At 43.3% G+C, this 22,364-nt stretch overlaps 1 protein-coding gene across 3 annotated transcripts in view; it reads right to left on the bottom strand.

Moving 5' to 3' along the window:
• MERTK (MER proto-oncogene, tyrosine kinase) overlaps positions 1-22,364 on the bottom strand; it is a 115,424-nt gene that overhangs the window by 62,923 nt on the left and 30,137 nt on the right. For 2 of the 3 annotated variants that reach the window (XM_057558617.1, XM_057558616.1), the window contains exons 3-4: positions 19,215-19,315; positions 15,621-15,794 (exon numbers count right to left, since the gene is read on the bottom strand). The exons of the other annotated variant lie outside the window; for it this stretch is intronic. In XM_057558617.1, the coding sequence (XP_057414600.1) occupies positions 15,621-15,794; positions 19,215-19,315 (275 nt within the window). The remainder of the gene's footprint in view (positions 1-15,620; positions 15,795-19,214; positions 19,316-22,364) is intronic. 3 annotated transcript variants of the gene reach the window in all.

Raw genomic sequence — 22,364 nt, 5'->3', positions numbered from 1 at the left:
CCGTACACTCCACGACACAGTATGGACATGTCAGCGTACCAGAAACAGCAGGATGAAAGTTACAGTTTAAAAAATTTCAGGTGATCTGTTGTAATGAATCCTTTTTTAATAGTAAAAATCAATGTATTCATAGGGAATTATATAAACACAAGGCATCATTATTAATTACTTGAAGAAAAGACACTGGTGCTGAATGAAGAAAATTCTATCATTTCAGAGGTCTGAAGACATCTTGGAAATGAAAAAAATTAGTTGACATTAATTTTAAGGAGAAAGGAAGAGAGGTAATCCAGATCTTGGTTTCTTATAATACTATTCTCCAGTGAAAGGAACCAGAGCTCCTCAGAGAAATGGCTGATTGTCAGGTTGGAGCAGAAAACATATAAGATGAGCCTGGAGCAAAATATAACACAAACAGCATACACCACACACACACACACACACACACACACACACACACACACACGGATGGGGGTACAGCAAAGAGACACAGGATCCAGCTGAAAGAACTCCCAATGGCCAAAGCTGGGACAATTTGAGCAAGAAAATAAAGTAGCATTAAATTGTAACCCAAAGTATAAAACAAATATCCATGAGTCTACATTGATATAAACAAATGATTAAATAAAAGGGGGAGAAGAGACAAATTCCCCCATGCAGAGGAATTCCAAATGATTTTTATATAGATGCTCTGCCCCCAAAGAGGGGCATCACTCCTGACTCCTTAAGCATGGGCTGCACAAAGTGACTTCCTTCCAAAGAGGACAGTATGGAAAGGGGAATGAAAGGAAAACTTTTGAGTGAGAAGCTGACAAACACTCGCTCAGCCAGATGGTCAAGGTCAAGACCAACAATGGTAGGTCGTGTTGACAGGATGTACCCTTGATACCATGTGATGAGAATGGCACTTCTCCTCTATGGTCTTCCTCCTCCAAAACATATAACCCAAATCTAATCATAGGAAAAATGACCAAAAACATCAGACAGGTCCAAACTGTGGGACATACTACAAGAAACCTGACCAGTACTCCTCAGAACTGTCCAGGTCATTAAAAACAAGGGAAGTTTGAGAAATTGTCACAACCAAGAGGAGCCTTAAGGAGACATAACAACTAAATCCTGGAACAGTAAAAGGACATTAGGTAAAAACTAAGGAAATCTGAATAAACTATGGACTTTAGTTAATACTGATGTATCAGGAATTTTCAGAGATAACAGAATAATCAGCTATGTGCTAGTTTCAGGCTTACATTTACTGAAGGGACATTTCAGTGAGATAAAGAGGTATGCTTTGGGACTTCCCTAGTGGTCCAGTGGTTAAGACTCTGTGCTTCTAAAGCAGCAGGCGTGGGTTCGATCCCTGGTTGGGGAGCTAAGATCCCACATGTTGTGTAGCGTGGCCAAAACATTTTTTAAAAATTTTAAAAAAGAGGCATGCTTGGAAGGGCTGCTCAGAAGGACACCCTGAGGTCCACTACCTCCCAAAGTCTCAGAAACACCTGTGAAAATCTCTCTGGAGAAGCTGAATCTACAAACCTGTTAGGGAACATTTCTTTCCTGATTCATTATGGTAAGTTCTAAAAATAATGCAATGGGTATAAGGAAGTGAAATAACTTTTTATGGTACACTATACTGTGGCACATTAGATATAGTTGTTCAATAATGATGTTACCAGTATTGGTTTGTGAATTGTAACAAATGTACCACACTAATTAATGTACGATGTTCATAACGGGAGTGTGGGCGTGAGGTTTAGGGGAATACTCTGTATGAGATGGTACACAATTTTTCTATAAATCTAAAACTATTCTAAAGTTTTAAAAGATTATTTTTAAAAAGCACAGCCATATATATACCATCTAGTTGAATCTGGAAACTTTCTCTCTGACACACAGGGTGCCTGGCACAGAGTTTATATCATAAACCGGAGAAAGACAGATAAAATTCTTGAAAATACGCCATCATTCTCTTCTTGCCTGAAAGGCTTATATTTTTTTTTGTTTGTTTCTATCTACTTGTGTAGGATATTTTCCATCGGATGATTTTAAAATCCAAAGCTCGTCACTAATGAAGTCATTAAATATTTGAAACAAGCTGCCGAGGGAAACCCAGCCGGGCATCAGCCAGGAAAGACCGTCCACGTTGGATGCCCGCCCAGTGAACGCTGCACCGAGGCTGGGCCACGTGGCCTGGGAGAAGTTCTAGGAAGAAATGCAAATCTGATCCCTTTCAAGTCAGTGCCTCTCCTGAGGGATCAGCTGTGCACAAAATAATCAGTGTTGGTGGGTGTTTGTTCTTTTCCATCCAGATGGAAGTCTGTCCCAGCATCTGAGTTCTCTTGACTAGCTCCTCTGTCCTACAATTCTGTGGTGACCTTTGACTTCTCCTAAATAATGTTAGATCAGAATATGATAGCTACTTCAGGCATTTTAATTTTCCAAGATGAGTATTTCCCTCAGACTGGAGGAAAATCCTAAATCAGATTGCTTAATTAGATTCTCTAAATCCAAGTGCTAAGAAACTAAAATTCCAGGTAGGAGCCAGCTCTTTCACATTGGGTCACCTCCTCTCGAATGAGAGATGAAACTAACAGATTGTGTGATGGTTTAGAAAATATTTATTTCACTGAAGAGGAATATTTATTTCAAACCCATTAGCCACATCTATAAAAGAACATCTGTAAATACACTGCCTCAAGGAGTCTTTGAATCTTCTAGTTGTATTCCTCCCAAAGAATTTTGAAAAATATATGTAGCCTCTTACACATTTGCATCTTAAACTGTTCATCATTTAAACAGCTGCAAAAAATGTAATTTCAGGTACCCTGAATATGCTGATAATTTAAAGTAAAACTCCTTTAGAGTCCCATGCAATATACATATTACTGGGATGGGAGACCCAGCATCACCTGCTGAAATAATTCTCCCCAGAAATCAGAAGTTTTCAATCATGACTTTTCTACTTCCCCTCCAGAATTTTATCCTAATGGCATACATGTGTATGTTTGAAAGTCACTGATTAATCGCCCTATGATACTTCTTGGTGATAAAATTACACTTACATATTGAAATTGGAAAACAAACTTTCTCCTAGATTGATGATCTTTACAAGTATTATTTAGGGCACAACTGATCAAAACAATATACATGTAATTTTTAAACATACAAAGCAAAATTTTATGGGAAGCACAACTCCTTTGCTGGACAACATTTGGAATTTTCTATGTGGTAGTCTGGAATTTTGTTAACCTTGAGCCAATGCACTACAGCAGCTGTTCTCAGAGTGTGGTCTAGAGGTTCCTGGGCATCCCAGAGATACTTTGGGGGGCCTCAAGTTGAAAACTATTTTTATGAGAATAGCAATAATATGCTATTTGCCCTTTTCACTCTCATGCTCTCGGGAATGTATGATAGAATTTTCCATAAGGGGTATGATGTGTGATGATGTCATAGCTCTATGAGCTAATGGAACATGCTTGTGTATTACTGTGTTTTAATTTCTAATTCAGTAAATGGCAATAGATGTATCTCACATAAACAAAAACTTGTAGGTTTTCAATCACTTTTAAGACAGTAAAGAGGAGACCAAAGCATTGGAGAACTGATGCCCCGTTGTGACCCCAGGTAAGGCAGAGAGAGGTCTTTTTTCTTTTGTAAAGTGAGAGAGAGATGACAGGGAAGTAGAAAGTGAGAAAGAAAAACTGGCATAGAGTCGGGACTTTGGGCATTTTGTCAGGCACTGACTTTCGGAAAGAGGACACATACTGGATGAGGATCCACTGAACCCTCTAAGCCATCACCTGGGGCCCCTGCTGCCAGTCACTACTTCCCAGGCAGGCCTGTGACACCTGGCTTTTCACCTTACCTTCCAGGTCATCAGCTCCCAAATGAGATGCCCGTTTTGCCAGGCTACGTGAACTCGCAAAACTTGGCTTATAATTAGAAAAATCAGCTTTGGCTCAATCAGAAGACACTCAATCAAAATGTAAGTTGCTTTGGCTATGCAACTTATATTTTGTACATATTTGAGCAGACATCTGCAGCCTAAAACCAGTCATTTGATTTCAATCGCTCTTGTCCAAACTCTTGGGAAACACTTGAGTACAAACTACAAGTGACATTCCCAACTGGTTGTGAGGGCAAGAGCAGCCCTGCTAGAAAACAAGAGGATGGATTTATTTCCTTGAGATCCACCATCTAGTTATAGATCCCAAAGATGAGTTAAGCCCACAGTTCTTCAGTCCTGCAAGGTTGATCGATACTGAGAGTGAAACCGCTCCTTGGGGAACATGGTTTTAGGTTAAGCGGGAAGTCATTTTTCCTCTTCGTGTTTCCCTTCAGAGGACACACAAAATCAGGAAGACAATCTGCAGCTAATTCCCTGGTACAGGGCACCCACTCCGATTCAGAACTGCCCACAAGTAGTCAAACCATCTAGGAGAGCAGATCTGTCTGGGGGCCGAGGTGGTGAATGTCCACAGGCCAAACAGATGCCAGCAGAGAGAAGTGGAAACTGCTTCCAATCCAGGTTAACTTTCTCCAGAACTGGATGGGCCAAAACTTAAGGCCAAATATAGGCTTCTTGGCTTAATGTATTCAGTGACATTTTTTTTTTTGCTTAATGGCACAAGCTTCCCAACTGGAGACTCATTTATAAGCCTGGGTTGAACACAGCAACCCAGATGTACTAAGAAAGACAGCTCCCCACCTCACTTTTCTGTTCTCCCTCTGCTTGAAAAATAACCACCAGACTGGAATAGACCTTGAAGTTTTAGAGCCCAAACACTTGTGGCTTTCCAGGGAGAAATTCATCCACACCCCCGCTCCGTCTCCACCCTACCACCCACTCTCCCGAGCGCCCCCAGCACCAGCATCTCCACCTTTCCTGTTACTGTGTCCTCTTCTCGTGGGCATCCCTCTTACTCCATTACATCCCACCTAAGTCCATTATGATTGTTCATGCCCCTCTTGCTTGGTCCTCTGCTGGTTTAAAAAAAGATAGCCCCTGACACAAGGTCTGAAAGACATTTTAGGGAACATTCAGCCACAGGATGTTCCCTTGAGGAAAGGACAGTCAGAATCGCTGAGGAATCAGCTTCTAAGACCACAGTTAGGGCAGTTCTTTGAGTTCCAGGTTAAGGAATCCTGTCCCTTTAATCTTGTTCCCTAGAGTTCATCTTTCTACCCAAAGAGGCAGGAAATAGAAGAATACGCTGCATAAATGAAGGACTTATACTTATTAACTTGGAATTCACTATCTGCCCTGAATTCCCTCATTCAACATTTACAGAGTATCTACTACGTGCCAGATGCTTCCCCAGGCACTTGGGATCTATCCATGAATGAAACAAAGATCCTTACCCTTATAGAGCTCACATTCTCACGGAGAAAAGTGGGTGAGAAATAATAGACTTAATAAATAAGTAAGCTGCATGTTCTATTAGAAGGTGATTAGTACTATGGAAAAATAGGGATCAGGGGGTCAGGGTGGGTAGAGAAGTGGTTGTGATTTTAAATATGCAGGTCAGAGGGAGCTCCTTGAGAAATGTCCTCTGAGGAAAGACTCGGGGTGAGGGAATGGGCCAAGTTTATTCTGGAGGGTGAGGGAAGGTTCAAAGCAGAGGGAACATGTGGGTCAGGCCTCTGTCCTCCAAGTGAGGTGGGAAACCTGGGGCTTTGAGCAGAAGACTGATATGATCTAGTCTGTGTTTTATGAGGATCGTTCCAGCTGCCACACAAAGACTAGCCCTTAGGCCATAAGGTCCCTTAATTGCTCCAAACTTTTTCCTGATCTGCAAAATGGGAATTAAAAAATGCCTAACTATATCACAGGTTGCAATGAGGCTCAAAGTAAATCTTTACCAAAAGCACTATGAGAATTAGGAACTGATTTATATAAATTCTAATTATTATTGTTACTGTTGTTATTACAATGAACATTACGAATTATAGCCAATTAACTAAAACCAAAACTAGCTTAGCTGTTTTCTAAATGTGGATTTAAATATAAAATGAGTATTTTTAAAAAAGTAAAAACCAGAAAGATCAGCCTAAGTCCCCCACTCTTGGTAGAAAGGTAGCTCAAAATTGACAATGAGTTAGTAACTGTTGCATGTGAAAATTTGTAACAGGTAACATTTCAGTCATTCCTGTAGGCTGCTTCTGTATCAAGGCCTTTACATCCATTATTTCACTGAACCCTCATAAATGTTCTATGAAGTAGACACTGTTATTACCCCTATTTTATATGAAGAAGGTGAGTAAGTTGCCTAGGGACACACAGTGGTGAACTGGCATTAGTCTGTATCAAAGCTCGGGATCTTAACCACTAACCTGTAACGCATCCCACCACTGAACACCATGCTGCAAAAGCTTTCTGCAGTTCTGCTCTTCATTTTGGGGACTTGATTTTGCCAATGACAAAGTACTTCCTTGGGGAAAAAAAACTTTGCTTTGAAATAGTTTTCAATTCACAAGAAACTGCAGAAAGAGGAAAGAGTTCCTAGTACCCTTCACCCAGGTTCCCCTAAATGGTAAGATCTTACATAATCATAGTACAACCATCAAAACTAGGAAAGTGACTTTGGTATGATAAATACGTTTTTTTTTTTTTTTTTGGCCGCACCTCGCGGCCTGCAGGATCTTAGTTCCCCCACCAGGGATCGAACCCGCCCCCCCCGTAGTGGAAGTGCGGAGTCTTAACCACTGGACCGCCAAGGAAGTCCCTGGTACAATACTATTAACTACAATACAGATCTTATTCGGATTTCACCAGTTTTGGGTCGTTTTATTTTGTGTGTGTGTGGGGGGGGATTTCTATGAAATTTTATTACAGGTACAGATTTGTGTACAGATGGAGAACTGTTCCATCACCAAAAAGAAGCTCCCCCGTGCCACCCTTTTTACGAACATCCTTCCCCCAACCTAACATCTGGCAGGAGCTGATGTGTACACCATCACTGTAAGTTTGTCATTTATGTATGGACACCAAGGGGGGAAAGTGGTGGTGGGATGAATTGGGAGATTGGGGTTGTCATATATACACTAATATGTATAAAATAGATAACTAATAAGAACCTGCTGGATAAAAAATAAATAAAATAAAATTCAAAAATTCAAAAAAAAAGAGAATGTTATCTAAATGGAATTACATAGCATGTAACCTTTTTTTTTTTTTCCCCCTGTACCAACGGGATCATTTATTTACAATTCAGTAAAAGTCTCAGCCCAAACCAGCAAAACCATCTATATGATTGTAGAGAGCCATATACGGGTAATTTGCCTTCTGACAAAAACGTGGAGAGGAGAAAGGTGCCACAAATTGAATTAGGCTCAGATTGTTCAGAAAGGAAATCACAGCTGGAAAACATTTCACACAGAGATCCCTTTGGAGAGCCTTCCAAGGAGAGCCGCCAAGTACATTTTGCATGTAACCTTTGAGATTGGCTTTGTTGTTTTTTTTTTTTTGTAAGTTAATTTATTGTTAAATATCAGTGGGAATATTTTTTGCATCCTCTTTCACATCTCAGGCACACTTTAGGGAGGCCTTATATTTATATAGTTTGCTCATTTAATCTGAAAAGCCTCATTCAAACCTTCTGTGTGCACAGGTTCTTTTCATTATGTTACGCCCTTAGGCATTACACTAAGGGCATTACAAAATCAAACAGAAGACTTCTCAGGGAAATTAAAGGTTTCATGTCAACCAGACAATGTCAAAATATTTGCCTTGAATAAGATTGAATGTGTTCCATCAGTGTTCTTGGTGTACATGATGTTTTTTTAAGCTAACAGCTTTATTTATTAAGATATAATTCACATACTTTGTGACCACCTAGAGGGGTGGGATGGGGAGGGTGGGAGGGAGGGAGATGCAAGAGGGAAGAGAAATGGGAACATATTGTATATGTATAACTGATTCACTTTGTTATAAAGCAGAAGCTAACACACTATTGTAAGGCAATTATACTTCAATAAAGATGTTTAAAAAAAAATATGGTAGAGCCACACAATGGAATATTATTCAGCCACAAAAAGTGAAGTATTGGTGCTACAACGTGGATGAGCCTTGAAAACATTATGCTAAGTGAAATAAGCCAGACACAAAAGGCCACACAGTGTATGATCCCATATATATGAAATGTCAAGAATATGCAAACCTATGGAGACAGAAAGTAGATTTGTCATTGCCTGGGGAGAGGTACAGGATGACTAACAGGATTTGAATTGCAGGAGATTGGCTTTGTTGACTCAGAATAATGCCCTTTAGACAAAGTACTTCTTCGCTCATGGTTCTTGAAGACAGCGCTTACATCACAGAGGAAAAAAAAAAAACAACAACTGGTATGAAGAGGGAAAAGCGTATGACCTTCCTGTTCAAACATGTGCCCGCTCCAAGCAGTCTCAACAATCAGGGCTCTTTAAACCACTTCCCTACTCAGCGTCCTCTTGGTAGAAGGGATGGGAAAAGTTTACTTCAGGGTTAATTCCAAGATAGCAGGGTGCCTACCTGCAAACATTCAGGTTTTATTTACATCAGCATGGGAGGCGCTGCCTGGGCACAAAGGGCCCCAGAGGCATCTTGGGTCAGAACAGCCTCGGCACCTAGTTCCCTAAACATGACCTCCTCTTACTGGGAGGGGCTCAGGTATCACACTAAAGTGTCCTCAAAATTAAAAACAAATGCCAATAAGAATAAATTTGTATAAACTTCCAGTTACAAAATAAATGAGTCATGGGGATGAAATATACAGCACGTGCAATACAGTCAATAATACTTTAATGTCTTTGTATGGTGACAGATGGCAACTAGACATAGTTTCATGGTGATCATTTTGTAATGTACATAAATATCAAATTACTATGTTGTGCACCAGGAACTAACATAATGTTGTAGGTCAATTATACTTCAAAGCAAACATATTCATAGAAAAAGAGATCAGAGGAGGAGAGGGGGGATTTGGATGAAGGTGATTAAAAGGTACAAACTTCCAGTTATAAGGTAAATAAATATTAGGTATGCGATGTACAACATGATTAATTACCACTGCTGTATGTTATATATGAAAGTTGTTAAGAGAATAAATCCTAAGAGTTCTCATTACAAGGAAATATTTTGTATCTATACGAAATGATGGATGTTCACTAAACATTGTAGTAACCACCTCATAATGTATGTAAGTCAAATCATTATGCTATGCACCTTAAACTTACACAGTGCTGTATGTCAGTTATACCTCAGTAAAACAGGAAGAAAAAGAATAAGTTTGTATGTAGTTCTTTCACAGTGCTACAAAGTTTGGCGTTTGGGGACAGTCCGCCGTAGCTGATTTGGTGTGCCTTAATGTGCCCAGAGCAAGGTCTGCATAGGAAGCCTACGCCCTAGGCCCTCTCTCCCTGGACTTCCTTAAGCCCTTTGAGGCTGCAAAATGGATGTAAAAAAAAATCCTGTTCTACCCATTTCACAGAACTCACTAGAGGTATAAATGCCAAAAGAGGTAAGAAAGAGTTTAAATGCAAAACTAGTGACATGAATACAAGTTACTTCACCATCACTATGTCTCTGTCCCAGTGAAGGGACGTAAGACTCAGGAACTGTTTGAAATTCATTCATTTGTTCATTCATTCACCCACACAGTTCTGATATGCCGGGCAATGTGCTGGGTAGTGGGGTTAAACTAATGAATGATTAATATGTAATAATCACACTGATTAATAACACGGGGGAGGCAGACAAGCAGATGGGTGTGCTTCCATGTGGTGGGAAGGGATGACCGTTATGGAAGAGGAATACATACGGGTACAAAGATGTCTGCATCAGTGACCCCCCAAAAATTAAAACCACCTGAATGTTCATCAACAAGGGAGTGGTTAAATAAATTATGATCCGTCCATGGACCGTCACAATTGTCACAAACAATGAGACAGGCCCGTGACAACCTACATGGAAAGGTCTACGTGTCTTGGAGAGGCATAGTTGCACATATATGAGTGTTTTTGAAGGACTAGGAAGGGTCTAGAAGGAAGTGAATGAATGGTTGACAGTGGTTTCCTCTGTATGAGGGAATGAATGCATGGAGACTAAAGGGACATTTTCACATTTTGTTTTGGCATGTCACAATTGTTTGAATGTTTTACAGTGAATATGTGTTCACATATTATCTGTGTAATAAAAAGGCTGAAATTAATCTGCACACGTATTATCATTCTAACGTGAAGGAAAATCACGTATAGGTGTGTATGTATGTGTGTATACACACACACACACACACAAACATGTATATACTTACAGGGAAAGTTTGGAGAGAATCACATTAGTGTTTCCATTGTAATTGTAAATGTGTAATAAGATGCAAAAATACTGAATTTTCTACATTTTTAACATAAAAGCACTTAGTAATTATGTAAAATAAAGTTTTTAAAAACGTTTTATTCTGAAATAATTATTTATTTACAGAAAGATATAAAGAAACAGAGAGTTCCATGTATCCTTCACCTTACCTCCCCAATGTTAACGTCTCAAATAACTACAATGTCAAAACCAGAAAACTGGGCTTCCCTGGTGGCGCAGTGGTTGGGAATCTGCCTGCCAGTGCAGGGGACACGGGTTCGGGCCCTGGTCTGGGAAGATCCCACATGCCGCAGAGCAACTAAGCCCGTGAGCCACAACTACTGAGCCTGCGCGTCTGGAGCCTGTGCTCCGCAACGGGCGCGACAGTGAGAGACCCGCGCACCGCGATGAAGAGTGGCCCCTGCTCGCCACAGCTGGAGAAAGTCCTCGCACAGAAACGAAGACCCAACACAGCCAAAAATAAATAAATTTAAAAAAAACAAAAAACCCAGAAAACTGACATTGGTACCATCTATAGAGCTTATTCAGATTTTGCCAATTATACGCGGACTCATTTGTGTGTGTGCTGCTCTATGTAAGTTTGTCACATGTGTAGCTTCACGTAACCACATCCCATTAAAGTTTATTTTAAAAAGCACACTATTAGGCTATAAACTGCTCAATTTCTATTTTACTTCTATCTTCTCTACCAAAGGAAAAAAATCTTCAAATTAAAGCAAGTAAAATGAAGATTGTAAAGAACCTAAAACCCCAAATAGGTGGCAGTTGTAATGGTATATCTGGCCATTTACAAATAAATCAGATCACCAAGCTGAGACAAATTATACATAGCCTTGGGTATTAAAATTTGCAGATCCTTCTATTGTACTTTCTAAGAAAAGAGACAGAAGAGGAAAAGTTCTAGATGATCAGAGATGGACAGAAGTTATCCCCGTTTTCATAAAGTAAATGATTTTGGCAAGTACAGGATCAGTGAGAGACAGAAATCCACAGCAGAACTTAAAAGGAGGTTAGCAAATTGGTGCCTAGGACACGGAAAAGTGTCATGGAGTTCAGCTCACCAAGGAGAAGTCAGGTCTGATTTCAAAACGAATTTCAAATTGATTTCCAGTCTTTCCAGGATAGTTACTAGTCCAATATAGCAGGGAACGTCTCAGAAGAGAAGATGGAAAAATAAACCGTGGAAAAAATAAAATTAGGCAGATCTACTACTGGTTGAACAGTGGCCAAGAGAGCTGATTTCATGAACTGATGTCAACTCAGAGGCTGCCTTAATTAGCAGGTCACAGGGCTCTGCCCTTGGTTAAATTAGAATCTAGATTTCCATCAATGACTTGGAAGAGACAAAAAGGCAGGGGCAGGAAGCAGGGAGAGAATTTGCTAACCCAATGAGAGAATCAAGGTTCAAAATGGCCTCAGTAGGCTGGGACAATGAGTTAAGTTTTTATGAGGATTAATGTCACACGGTAGGCTGAAATTCCAAAATAATTAAATAAACAAGAAGCAGGAGAGCTTTGATTTTGCAGCAATTCATGAGAAAAAAGATCTGGAGATTTCAGTTAACCTCAAACTCAACATTAACCAATACATTAACCTTCATCAAAAAGGTAATGCAGGGCTTCCCTGGTGGCGCAGTGGTTAAGAATCCGCCTGCCAATGCAGGGGACATGGGTTCGAGCCCCGGTCAAGGAAGATCCCACATGCCGCAGAGCAACTAAGCCGGTGAGCCACAACCACTGAGCCTGCGCTCTAGAGCCCGCGAGCGACAACCACTGAGCGCACGTGCCACAACTGCTCGACACAACTAGATAAAGCCCGCGCAAAGCAACGAAGACCCAACACAGCCAAAAAAAAAAAAAAAAAAAAAGGTAATGCAAACTGCATTATCAAAAATATACCATCCAAAACACAAGAGGTTACAGCCTCCACTGAACTTCACACACATCTTTCCAAAATAACACCAATGCTACCAAGCTCTTTCAGGAAAGAGATGGGAACAATTTCCAACTATGTTTTATTAGGTCAACAGTACCCAGATACCAAAATGGACATTACCAATACAAAACAAAAACAAAAACAAAATTATAAAACAGTTTCCTTCATGAACATTGTTGTATGATAAAGACTGACTGGCTTTTGTCCCTTGCTAGTTCCTGAGTAAGAGGAGTGGCTTCGTTACGCTAACAAGGTGTCTCAGGATGGGCCCCTAGATAACTTCAGGATGGGGACTGGTCACCAGAATGACTAAATTATGTGATGGGAGGGTTGGGACTTTGATCCATGGGATATTAGCCCAAACTCCTGACCTCTAGGGAAGAGAGGGAGGTCTGGAGATCATGTTCCATCACATGGTTGATGCTTTAATCAGTTATGCCCACGCAATGAAACCCCAATAAAAATTCTGGACCCCAAAGCTTAGTAGTTTCTTGTTCCGTGAACACACTGATGCACCAGGAGGTGACACACCTTGATTCCACACATCAGGGCAGGGAAGGGCATGAAAGCTCTGCATTTGGGACCCTCCCAGACTTCATCCTATGTGTATCCTTTGTTAAAAAAAAACTATAGTCATAAGTATAGAACTTTCCTGAATTCTGTGAGTTGTTCTGGCAAATTATCGAACCCAAGGGGGTCATAGAAACCTCTAAGTTTACAGCCAGTCAGTAAGAAGTGCAGGTGGATTAGGGACCCCCTTGAGACTTGTGGCTGACAGCTGAGGTGAGGGCAGACTTGTGGCAGACATTGTCTTTAACCCATGGGGTCTGCACTAACTCCTAGTAATTAAGATCAGAACTGACTTGCAGTACACGCAGTTGGTGTGACCCCAGAATAAGCATAAATGCAAAAATCTTTAACTAAATATTAGCAAATGGAAACTACCACAACACATCATGACCAAGCAGAGTTTAGCCCAGGAATGCAACATTGGTTTAACATTTGAAAATCAAATCAATGTAATTTGCCATACGAAGAGAAGAAAGGAGAAAAACCATAGATGATCTCAAAAGATGCAGAGGCCCGACGCAAAAGAATAGACATCTTATGATTTCATTTATTTTAATTTCAAGAATAGGCAAAATTAATCTATGATAATAGACATCAGAACAAGGTTACCTATGGGAGGTAGGGGCTGACCTGAAGGGAACAAGAGGGAACTTCCTGGGGTGACAGCAATGTTCTATATCTTGATTGAAGTGGTGGTTACGTGAGTGTCTATGTTTATCATGACTCACTGAGTTGTGCACTTAAGTGCTATGCATTTAACTGTAGGTCAATTTAACCTGCATATTTCATTGTATGCCCCATAAATCCTCCTTTATGGGACTTCAAAGCAATCATCCTAGAGAGGGAGGAATGTATTTTTTTTAAATTAATTTTGAACAAATAAGTTACTTGACGATCAATTCCTTGGAGAAACTCAAAGAAAACTCAGATGAAGGCAGAGACAATCATAATATTCCTCGTGGAGTCAGGAGTAAGAAAAGTGATTCAGAAACAATACCTCAGGCTGGCATTCACTTGCCGGTCCACTCAGCATAAATATTCAGTGAGTATTACCATGAGTCAGGCACTGCCTTGGGAGAGATAAAGTCCTTGTTCTTACTGAGTATACATTCTCTAAGAAGACAGACAAGCAGCTAAACTAATAAACAGGGAAATTAGACTGTGACCAGTGCAATGAAGGAAGTCCACAAGAATACATGCCTGGGAGTCAATAAAGGAGTGGGGAGGAACTAAAAGAATGACCAGGAAAGACTTCTGTGCAAAAGTGATGTTTGAGATGTGTCATGGGATGAAGGGCAGATGGAACAACACCGCAAGCAGACAGAAAGAAAGTGCAAAGGTCCTGAGGCAGGGAGAAGGGTGATGTTTCCGAGAAAATGAAAGACAATCAGTGCAACTGGTGCTTAAGAAGCAGGGAAAGAGTGGGATGGGTTTGGGCTGGAGAGTTGAGCGGGGACCAGAGCACGCAGGTCCTATGAGCGGGGGCAGGAAGGACTCTGAGTGACAGTCAAAGATAATGGGAAGCCCCTGAAGGGTTCCAGCAGGCAGGGGACACGAACTGCCATTGAGGACGAGAGTGGGGACAAGGCCAGAAGCAAAGAGACCAGTTAGGAAGTTACTGCAGTGCTGTTGGCAAGAGCTGGCAGGGACGTGGACCAGGGCACTGCAGCAGAGACAGAGAAAAGACAGATTTGAGATGTACTGTAGGAGCAGAACTGACAACCTGCTGATGCATTCAGTGTGGAAAAGGAGAAGGAAGGAAGGATGGGCAAATGGTGATATCACTTACTAAGATGGGGAACTCTGGGGCAGAGCAAGTCTTGGGGGGAAATCAAGAGTCTCATTTTAAGACGCTTCCATATCCAGTAAGTGGAAATGCCAAGCAAGGAGCTTGAAGCTCAGGAGGGAGGTCTGAGCTGGAGATACGAAGTTCAAGGTTGTCATCACACAGATGGTCGTGAAGCCAGGGGCCCAGAGGAATTCTCAGATGTGGGTCCAGGGCTGAGCCCTAGGGCGCCCTCCCACATTCAGAACTCCTGTCAAGGGAAGAGGAGGAGTCGGGAGGCAGGAAGGAAGCCAGGAAGACAGCGTTTCCTGAAGGTCACCTCTGGCCTGCAGCATCCCTCAGAACGTTTGCTGAGTGTGTGAAAAAAGGAAGGATCGGGGGTGGTAACCTCGCCAGATGCTGCTGGAAGATGCAGTGAGAGGAGCCCATTGGATTCAGCAGCACAGAAACATCAGTGGCACTGACCCTGAGAGCACTGTCGGAGGAGCACGGCAAGGAAGCCAGGGCACGCCCATTCAGATGGAAATCAGATGACCGCTGACCATCAGGGCGGCCACGGCCTCACGGTGACTCAGTCCTCCCACAGCCACCCCCGTGACCCATGCGCTTTCCTTGCCGCCAGACCTCGCTGAGGTCGTCACATCAGTGGTTCCTGAAATGCAAGCCTGCCAGGCAGCAGGGCCACAGCTGCCACGGAAGACGTGAGCAGGGCTCCCGCTGCCCAGGCTCAAGGACTCTGGCCACTTCTGCCAACTTAACCACAGACACTCGTGGTGGGCGTATCCCCACGCACCAGTCCTGCCCCCGAGATTCCCACCTGCCCGCCTCCCCACCACCTGGCCCCTACCCTCAGCTGCCTCACCTGCGGTTCTATCCGCCTCGACTACCTGCTGCCGTGCACAGCAGCGCTCATCAAACTTCCGCTCCCTTCCACCATTCCAGGGCAAACGGTACGCAAGTCCCACAACTCAGACTCACCAGGAACAGTCAGAACGGAGGGGGATTTTTCTGGAAGTTCATTAACACGGCTGCTGTTTTGAACCCAGAAAATGTTGACGGGCTCAGGGGGGCCCACGGCCTGACAGGTGAGGTTGAAGGCCGTGTTTCTGGTGACATTCATGCTCTCAGGCTGCCTCGTAAAGTGAGGAAGTCCTGCAGAGGAAGAGGTGAGTGAAAGAAGGTTTTAGATCCACAGGCCAAGGCACAGCCCCCAGGGGAATGGAAACCACACCGGAGCTGGGCAGCAGGAGCTTTCTCTGTCCACCACCCAGGTCTGAAACGGCCAGTTTTTACCTCCCTGAAGTTGGGTAGGAAAGAACAAAGAGGCTAATTCCTGCCAGCCTAGCTCTAGCCGGTTTTCTAGGACACTTTCCCAAAGGAGTAATGGTGATTCAGAACTGTTTTTTTCAGAAGGGAGGCCTGGCAGTTCTGAAATTAGGTGTTGCTCAAACTCCTGGGAAAGGCTGGCAGGTTTTCAGGATTCCTTACCAATAAACACAAAGTGAAAACAAAGCCACATAAGAGTCTACGCATTTTTTTTTTTTTAATTTAAGTATACTTGATTTACAATGTTGTATTAGTTTCAGGGGTACGGCAGAGTAATTCAGTTATACATATATAAAAATATATTGTTTTTCAGATTCTTTTCTGTTATAGGTTATTACAAGATATTGAATATAGTTCAGTATCAACTATATTGTGCTATACAGGAGGTCCTTGTTGTTTATCTATTTTATATATAGTAGTGTGTATATGTTAATCCCAAACTCCTAGTTTATCCCTTCCCTTCTTTCCTCTCTGGTAACCACAAGTTTATTTTCTATGTCTGTGAGTCTGGTCCTGTTTCGTAAATAAGTTCCTTTGTATCGTTTTTTTAGATTCCACACATAAGTGATATCATATGATATTTGTCTTTCTCAGTCTGACTTACTTTACTTGTATGATAATCTCTAGGTCCATCCATGTGGCTACAAATGGCAATATTTCATTCTTTTTATGGCTGAGTAATATTCCATTGTATATACACCACATCTTCTTTATCCATTCACCTGTTGATGGACACTTAGGTTCCTTCCATGTCTTGGCAATTGTAAATAGTACTGCTGTGAATACTGGGGAGCATGTATCTTTTCAAATTAAAGTTTTTGTCTTTTCCGGATATATGCCCAGGAGTGAGATTGCTGGATCATATGGTAACTCTATTTTCAGTTTTTAAGGAACCTCCATATTGGCTGCACCAATTTACATTCCCACCAACAGTATACGAGGGTTCCCTTTTCTCCACACCCTCTCCAGTGTTTATTATTTGTAGACTTTTGGATGATGGCCATTCTGACCGGTGTGGTCTGCCTGTTTTTGAGGACAACCTATTTTGTGTGAGACTTTCAGGTGAGGGATAATAAATTTTAAAATCTGTACACTTGTACAGGTCTGAACACTTTTCCAAGCACATTCTCATGAAAACAGTATAGACAGAGTTACACAGTTACAACCCCAAGACTTCCCAGTATGATTCCAGAACCGGGGTTATAGGGAAGGGACGTTAAGAATAGCTCAGAGAAAACCAGTTGGTACTTATTTGGGGCATGTGACAAAAATTTAACAGATCAAGCTAACTGGCCTCAGACGTTTCAAATGTGTTCTTTTGGGACTGGGAGCTCACAGATCTGGTCCCAGCCGGACTGATGTGGGAGTGGTAAAATGGGATTCTTTTTTCATGTTTCAAAGTTTTGCAAAACTCCATTTGGACCTAACTCATTCCTGCCCTGGGCATTTTTTCTGCGATTTTACAAGTGAAATGTCCTCTGAATAGTTTTCCCAGATTAGCAGCAAATGTAGGAACCCTCCCCTCTGGTTGATGCGGACAGATCCCTGTGGCACTGGCTGTACAGCCTGGGATGGGCTCAGAGCAGAGCTCCAAAAGAGACTCCGCTGAGGGGCCCCTCCCTCAGGCCTCCTGCAGCATTACAGGGTATCAAGTTCAGGTCTGCAAAAGAAGGGGTAGCACAGCAGCCTGTTTGTGGGAGGTGCTTCTCCTTGAACTTCCTTGAAAAGCTAATCACCTGCTCTAAAGCCTGTGATGAGGAGGGTCAGGAGAAAGCAGAAAAGTTGTTCTGAAGGCTCTGCTGATGGGGCACCTCAGCGAGCAGGGATGCAGAGACCCTGGAGGGCAGCCCCTAGGACAGTGGGGAGTGGCCACTGGGGGTGATAATGAAGATGCTTCCTCCTCAAAGCCTCTCTTGACAGGCCCTGCCATTGCCGAACCAGACGTGCAAACCCTGAGATGCAGGGCCCGGGCCCACCTGGCCTGGCTCACCTGTGCATCAGCTCACGTTCCCCACGAGAGTTCAAGTTCCTTGAGGGCAGAGACTGCCTTCTCCTTGCCTGCTGCCCCAGCTCTCCCCCACCAAGCCCGTCTCATGTCATGGCGTCGAACTGCACTGAATCACACGCCCGACAAATCCTAGGGCTTAAAAAGGAATCCCAGGCCGAGCTGCAGGCCCCATCAAGAAAACGGCTCACTCTCCCTGATTTCACCGTCCGCATAAGCAAGAGAGTAAAAGATACTGACTAATAAACAAACTGGCACTTGACCAGGTGAGTGGCATCTGGTACCAGCACCGAGAACTGGATAATAGATTGCATTTTGTTTCTTTTTTTTTTTTTTAATTTTATTTATTTATTTATTTATTTATTTATTTATTTATTTATTTTATGGCTGTGTTGGGTCTTCGTTTCTGTGCGAGGACTTTCTCTAGTTGCGGCAAGTGGGGGCCACTCTTCATCGCGATGCACGGGCCTCTCACTATCGCGGCCTCTCTTCTTGCGGAGCACAAGCTCCAGACGCGCAGGCTCAGTAATTGTGGCTCACGGGCCTAGTCGCTCCGCGGCATGTGGGATCTTCCCAGACCAGGGCTCGAACCCGTGTCCCCTGCATTGGCGGGTAGATTCTCAACCACTGCGCCACCAGGGAAGCCCGCATTTTGTTTCTTAACATAAAAAGACTTCAGTTGTTTTAAATTGTAAAGAACCTTAGGACAAGGAGGTCCACAATCTCTTTTTATCTCAGCCACAGTGCGTAGGATAGAGCTAAATCTCTAAGAATTAAGCGAATTTCATAACTACCTAAAGTCTACAAAGAAGATGGCCTTGTAAAATTTCAGTGCTTATGGATTTGCAAGGTTTGCATACAGAGTTACAAATGGGATAAATTAGGAATTTGAGAGTAACATATATATGCTACTATATAAAAAATAGATAAACAACAAGGACCTACTGTATAGCATGGGGAACTATCCTCAATATTTTGTAATAGCCTATATGGGAAAAGAATCTGAAAAAGAAAAAAAATATATATATATACACACATACATATAATAAACTGAATCACTTTGCCGTACACCTGAAACTAACACAACATTGTAAATCAACTATACTTCAATAAAAACAATTAAAAAACAAACAAACAAATGGGCATGCCAAACTCTGGAGCATTATACACAAAGCAATTAGTGCAGGCTCTACAACAAACCGCCCTGTGGCAACTGGACCCCCTGTGGCCCTTGGACTCACCTTGCACCTCGACGTAGATGGGGTCAGACACGATCTCGTCGTTGTTTATTTTCATCTTACAGATATACGACCCATTGTCTGAACGCTGCACACTGGTTATGCTTCCGGGAGAAACACAAAGATATTTATAGTGACGACCTTTAGAGTTCCTACTATAGGAATGGAACATTCTTCAACTTCTTTGTCCTTCGTGGTGATGATTAACATGGCTAATGTGTGTCACGTGTGTGTCAACACGGCTAGGTCACGGTACCCAGATATTTGGTCAAACGTTACTCTAGATGTAAAGATATTTTTCTGTGAAGGTGTTTTTCAGGTGTGATGAACATTTAGAGCAGTCGACTCAAAGTAAAGCAGATGACCCTCCATCGCTTGGGTGGGCCTCATGTAGTCAGTTAAATGCCTTATGAGCATAAACTGAGGTCTTCCGAGGAACAGGAAATTCTGCCTCCAAACTGCCTTTGGGCCTCAAGGCTGCAACATCAACTCTTCCCTGGGCCTCCCGCTGACACCCCACAGATTTCAGAGTTGACAGCACCCACAATTACATTAGCCAATCCTTAAAATAAATCTCTCTCGCTCTCTCCTTGTATGTATGTATGTATGTATGTGTGTGTGTGTGTGTGTGTGTGTGTGTGTGTGTGTCCTCTACCGGTTCTGTTTCTCTGAAGAACCCGGCCTAACACCTATATTGTCACTTGTCTGGATTTCCATGGTAGGCTCTGTACCAGGGTTCTCTATATCAGAGTACCACTCCTCAAGGCATTTTGCAAATCTGTGGGGTTGTTTTGGATGGTCACAATAACTAGGGGGCGACATGGTTTTCAGGGGCCAGGGGCGACTTTTCCGCATCCCGAATGACCTTCTGAGACTAGAACCTAATCCCATTGTACACACACACAAAGTATTTTGCCCGGTGTTAATATCCATCTCGTTTCCCAGGACCGTGAAAATGGAGGGCCAGTATCCCTTTGTCCTGTTTGGAACTTGGCTGTGACTCGGTCATCGTCCGGAAGACGGATCACTGACAGCACCGCTCCGTCTGCAGCTGCCATGTGCCTGGGTGCACGTCACTGTGGACTTTATTATAATCTCTCCTGGTGTGGTCACACCCGGCATTTACATATTCACATTCATATTATTTAATTATCAGTTGCTTTCCTTTCGTTTCCCTCGTATTACAGGATGAACATAAGATATCTTCTATAAACAGGCAGCCTTGGCTCTAAGAGGTTCAGAGTCCTGCTTGCCAATTTCCCAATGTGTTTACAAACAGGGAGTTACACCACAGACGTGAAACCCGCTCTTAGCCGGGGTGGGAAGGGGTGAGACAGTGAGGAACACTTTGAAATGCTCTCAGATGCTCTCCTAGAGAGGATGCCTTTATTAGCCCCAAAGCACTGATTTCTTCTCTGCACGTCAGACACAACCAAGAAGCCTGTGAATGAAGGAAAAAGAAAAAAGAAGAAACACGTGGAGGGGTCCACCTGCCTTCCTAGCAGCTTGTTCCCCGATATAACTAGTTTATCCCAAAGCAAAATAAAATCTGTCCTCAACCTGTCAAGGGCTAAGGCTTAAGGCTTAAAAGAGACCAGGAAGCTGACAAGGTCACAAGGGGCCCCATCCCGGTCCAGGGGCAGCTGCCAGGGTTATTAACACAGTACAGTCACCATCAGGAGCTGACAGGCGGCAGTGAAGGGTCCCTGGCCTCTAGAAGCCACAGTTTTCAGAACAAGCACTGGACACTGTAAATACTGCTTCTCCCAACAACACCATTCTGCAGACCCCCATTAGCCTATGATAAACAGAGTAACGAAAGTACACATCAAGAGCGGCATCAGTCACAACTAGGAGGACCAGAGCTGCTCGGGTTAACATCACCTCCTTGATGGTCTCAGGATCCAGCAGTGTGACTGTCCCCTGTCCCCTGCACTTCCTGATGCGCCCATCTAAGCAGTGCCCCACTGACTGGGAATACTGTCTTCCCCTCTCCCCTCATGCCTACGTGGGAGCGATATAATTCTGGAATGCACCTGATGAATGACTGTTGGACTTGGGGAGGATGCAGGGGTCAAGGAAAGGCCGGTCTCTCCATGCTTTAGGGCAGGAGCTGAATGTCACAATGCCTAGAGGTCACCAGGAGAAGACGGAAAGAGACCTCACAGGACAAACATCTCCAAATAACGGGCTAGCTGACGCTTCCCCTAGAATCTGCCAGGATATCAAGGTGACAGGAAGGGGCTGAAGAAAGAGGGAGGGGAGCAGGCGTCTAGGATGATGCGCTGCCCATCGTGGGTAACACCTAGAGGCTGGACGGTACGACGTGGCTTTCAGCAGCTCCTGCAGGTTCTGCACGGCTGACCAGTCTAGTGTTAGCAGTTCCAAGGGAAACCAAGGTTACGGCTACTGAAGAGAGGATCCTTTCTACTCATTTCACAAGTTCACTTTACAAGAAGCAACATTTTCTTGAGGCAAGACTCGGGGAGGGGCTGGATGCGGCAGACGATGCGATCTGACAGGCTGAGGACACCTACGCCCTCGGAAGATTGGGCTCTGGCTCACGGCCTGGGACCCCGGTGCTGTAGCAGGCTTGCTGCATGGCTCAGCGAGCCAGGGACCAGAGAGGAAGTGAAGGCCAGAGACGGAGGCAGGGTACATCCCCAGGGGGACCGCACCCAGCCCAGGGATGCACAGCACGCCGGGAACCCAAGAAACCAGCAGGCACAAATAACCGTGGAGCAGTATACCTTCCGCAGCAGAAATCAGACCACACAAAAAAGTCCAGGAGTGCCTTCCACTAACCAGCAAGGAAAATTCAGACTAGGAGTAAAGCAGGAGAATGCAAAGGGAACGTGATCAAAGCTTGGTCTTTTCTCATTCGCGTCAGGCAGGGTTTAGCATCACTGGGTGAAAAGGACAACGTGTCTGCGTTAATTAGCAAGTCCAGATCCATCTTACCTATAGCACAGGAAATGTTTTTCACAAATAATTCTCTTGTTGCTTTCTAGACATCACGTAAAGGCTCCCAGGGTGAAGGCAGTGTGGGGGGTGGGACTGGAGATGGGCGACTGGTCACCAATCTCCTCCCTCTCCCCAGCAGAAACAGCAGGAAAGGCTCTGAGCTCAGAATAGCAACCTAGGCATTCGGAC

This window comes from Balaenoptera acutorostrata, chromosome 12 (genome assembly GCF_949987535.1).
Source record: "Balaenoptera acutorostrata chromosome 12, mBalAcu1.1, whole genome shotgun sequence".
Classification (NCBI taxonomy): Eukaryota; Metazoa; Chordata; class Mammalia; order Artiodactyla; family Balaenopteridae; genus Balaenoptera; species Balaenoptera acutorostrata.
This window is presented reverse-complemented; position numbering and strand designations above follow the sequence as displayed.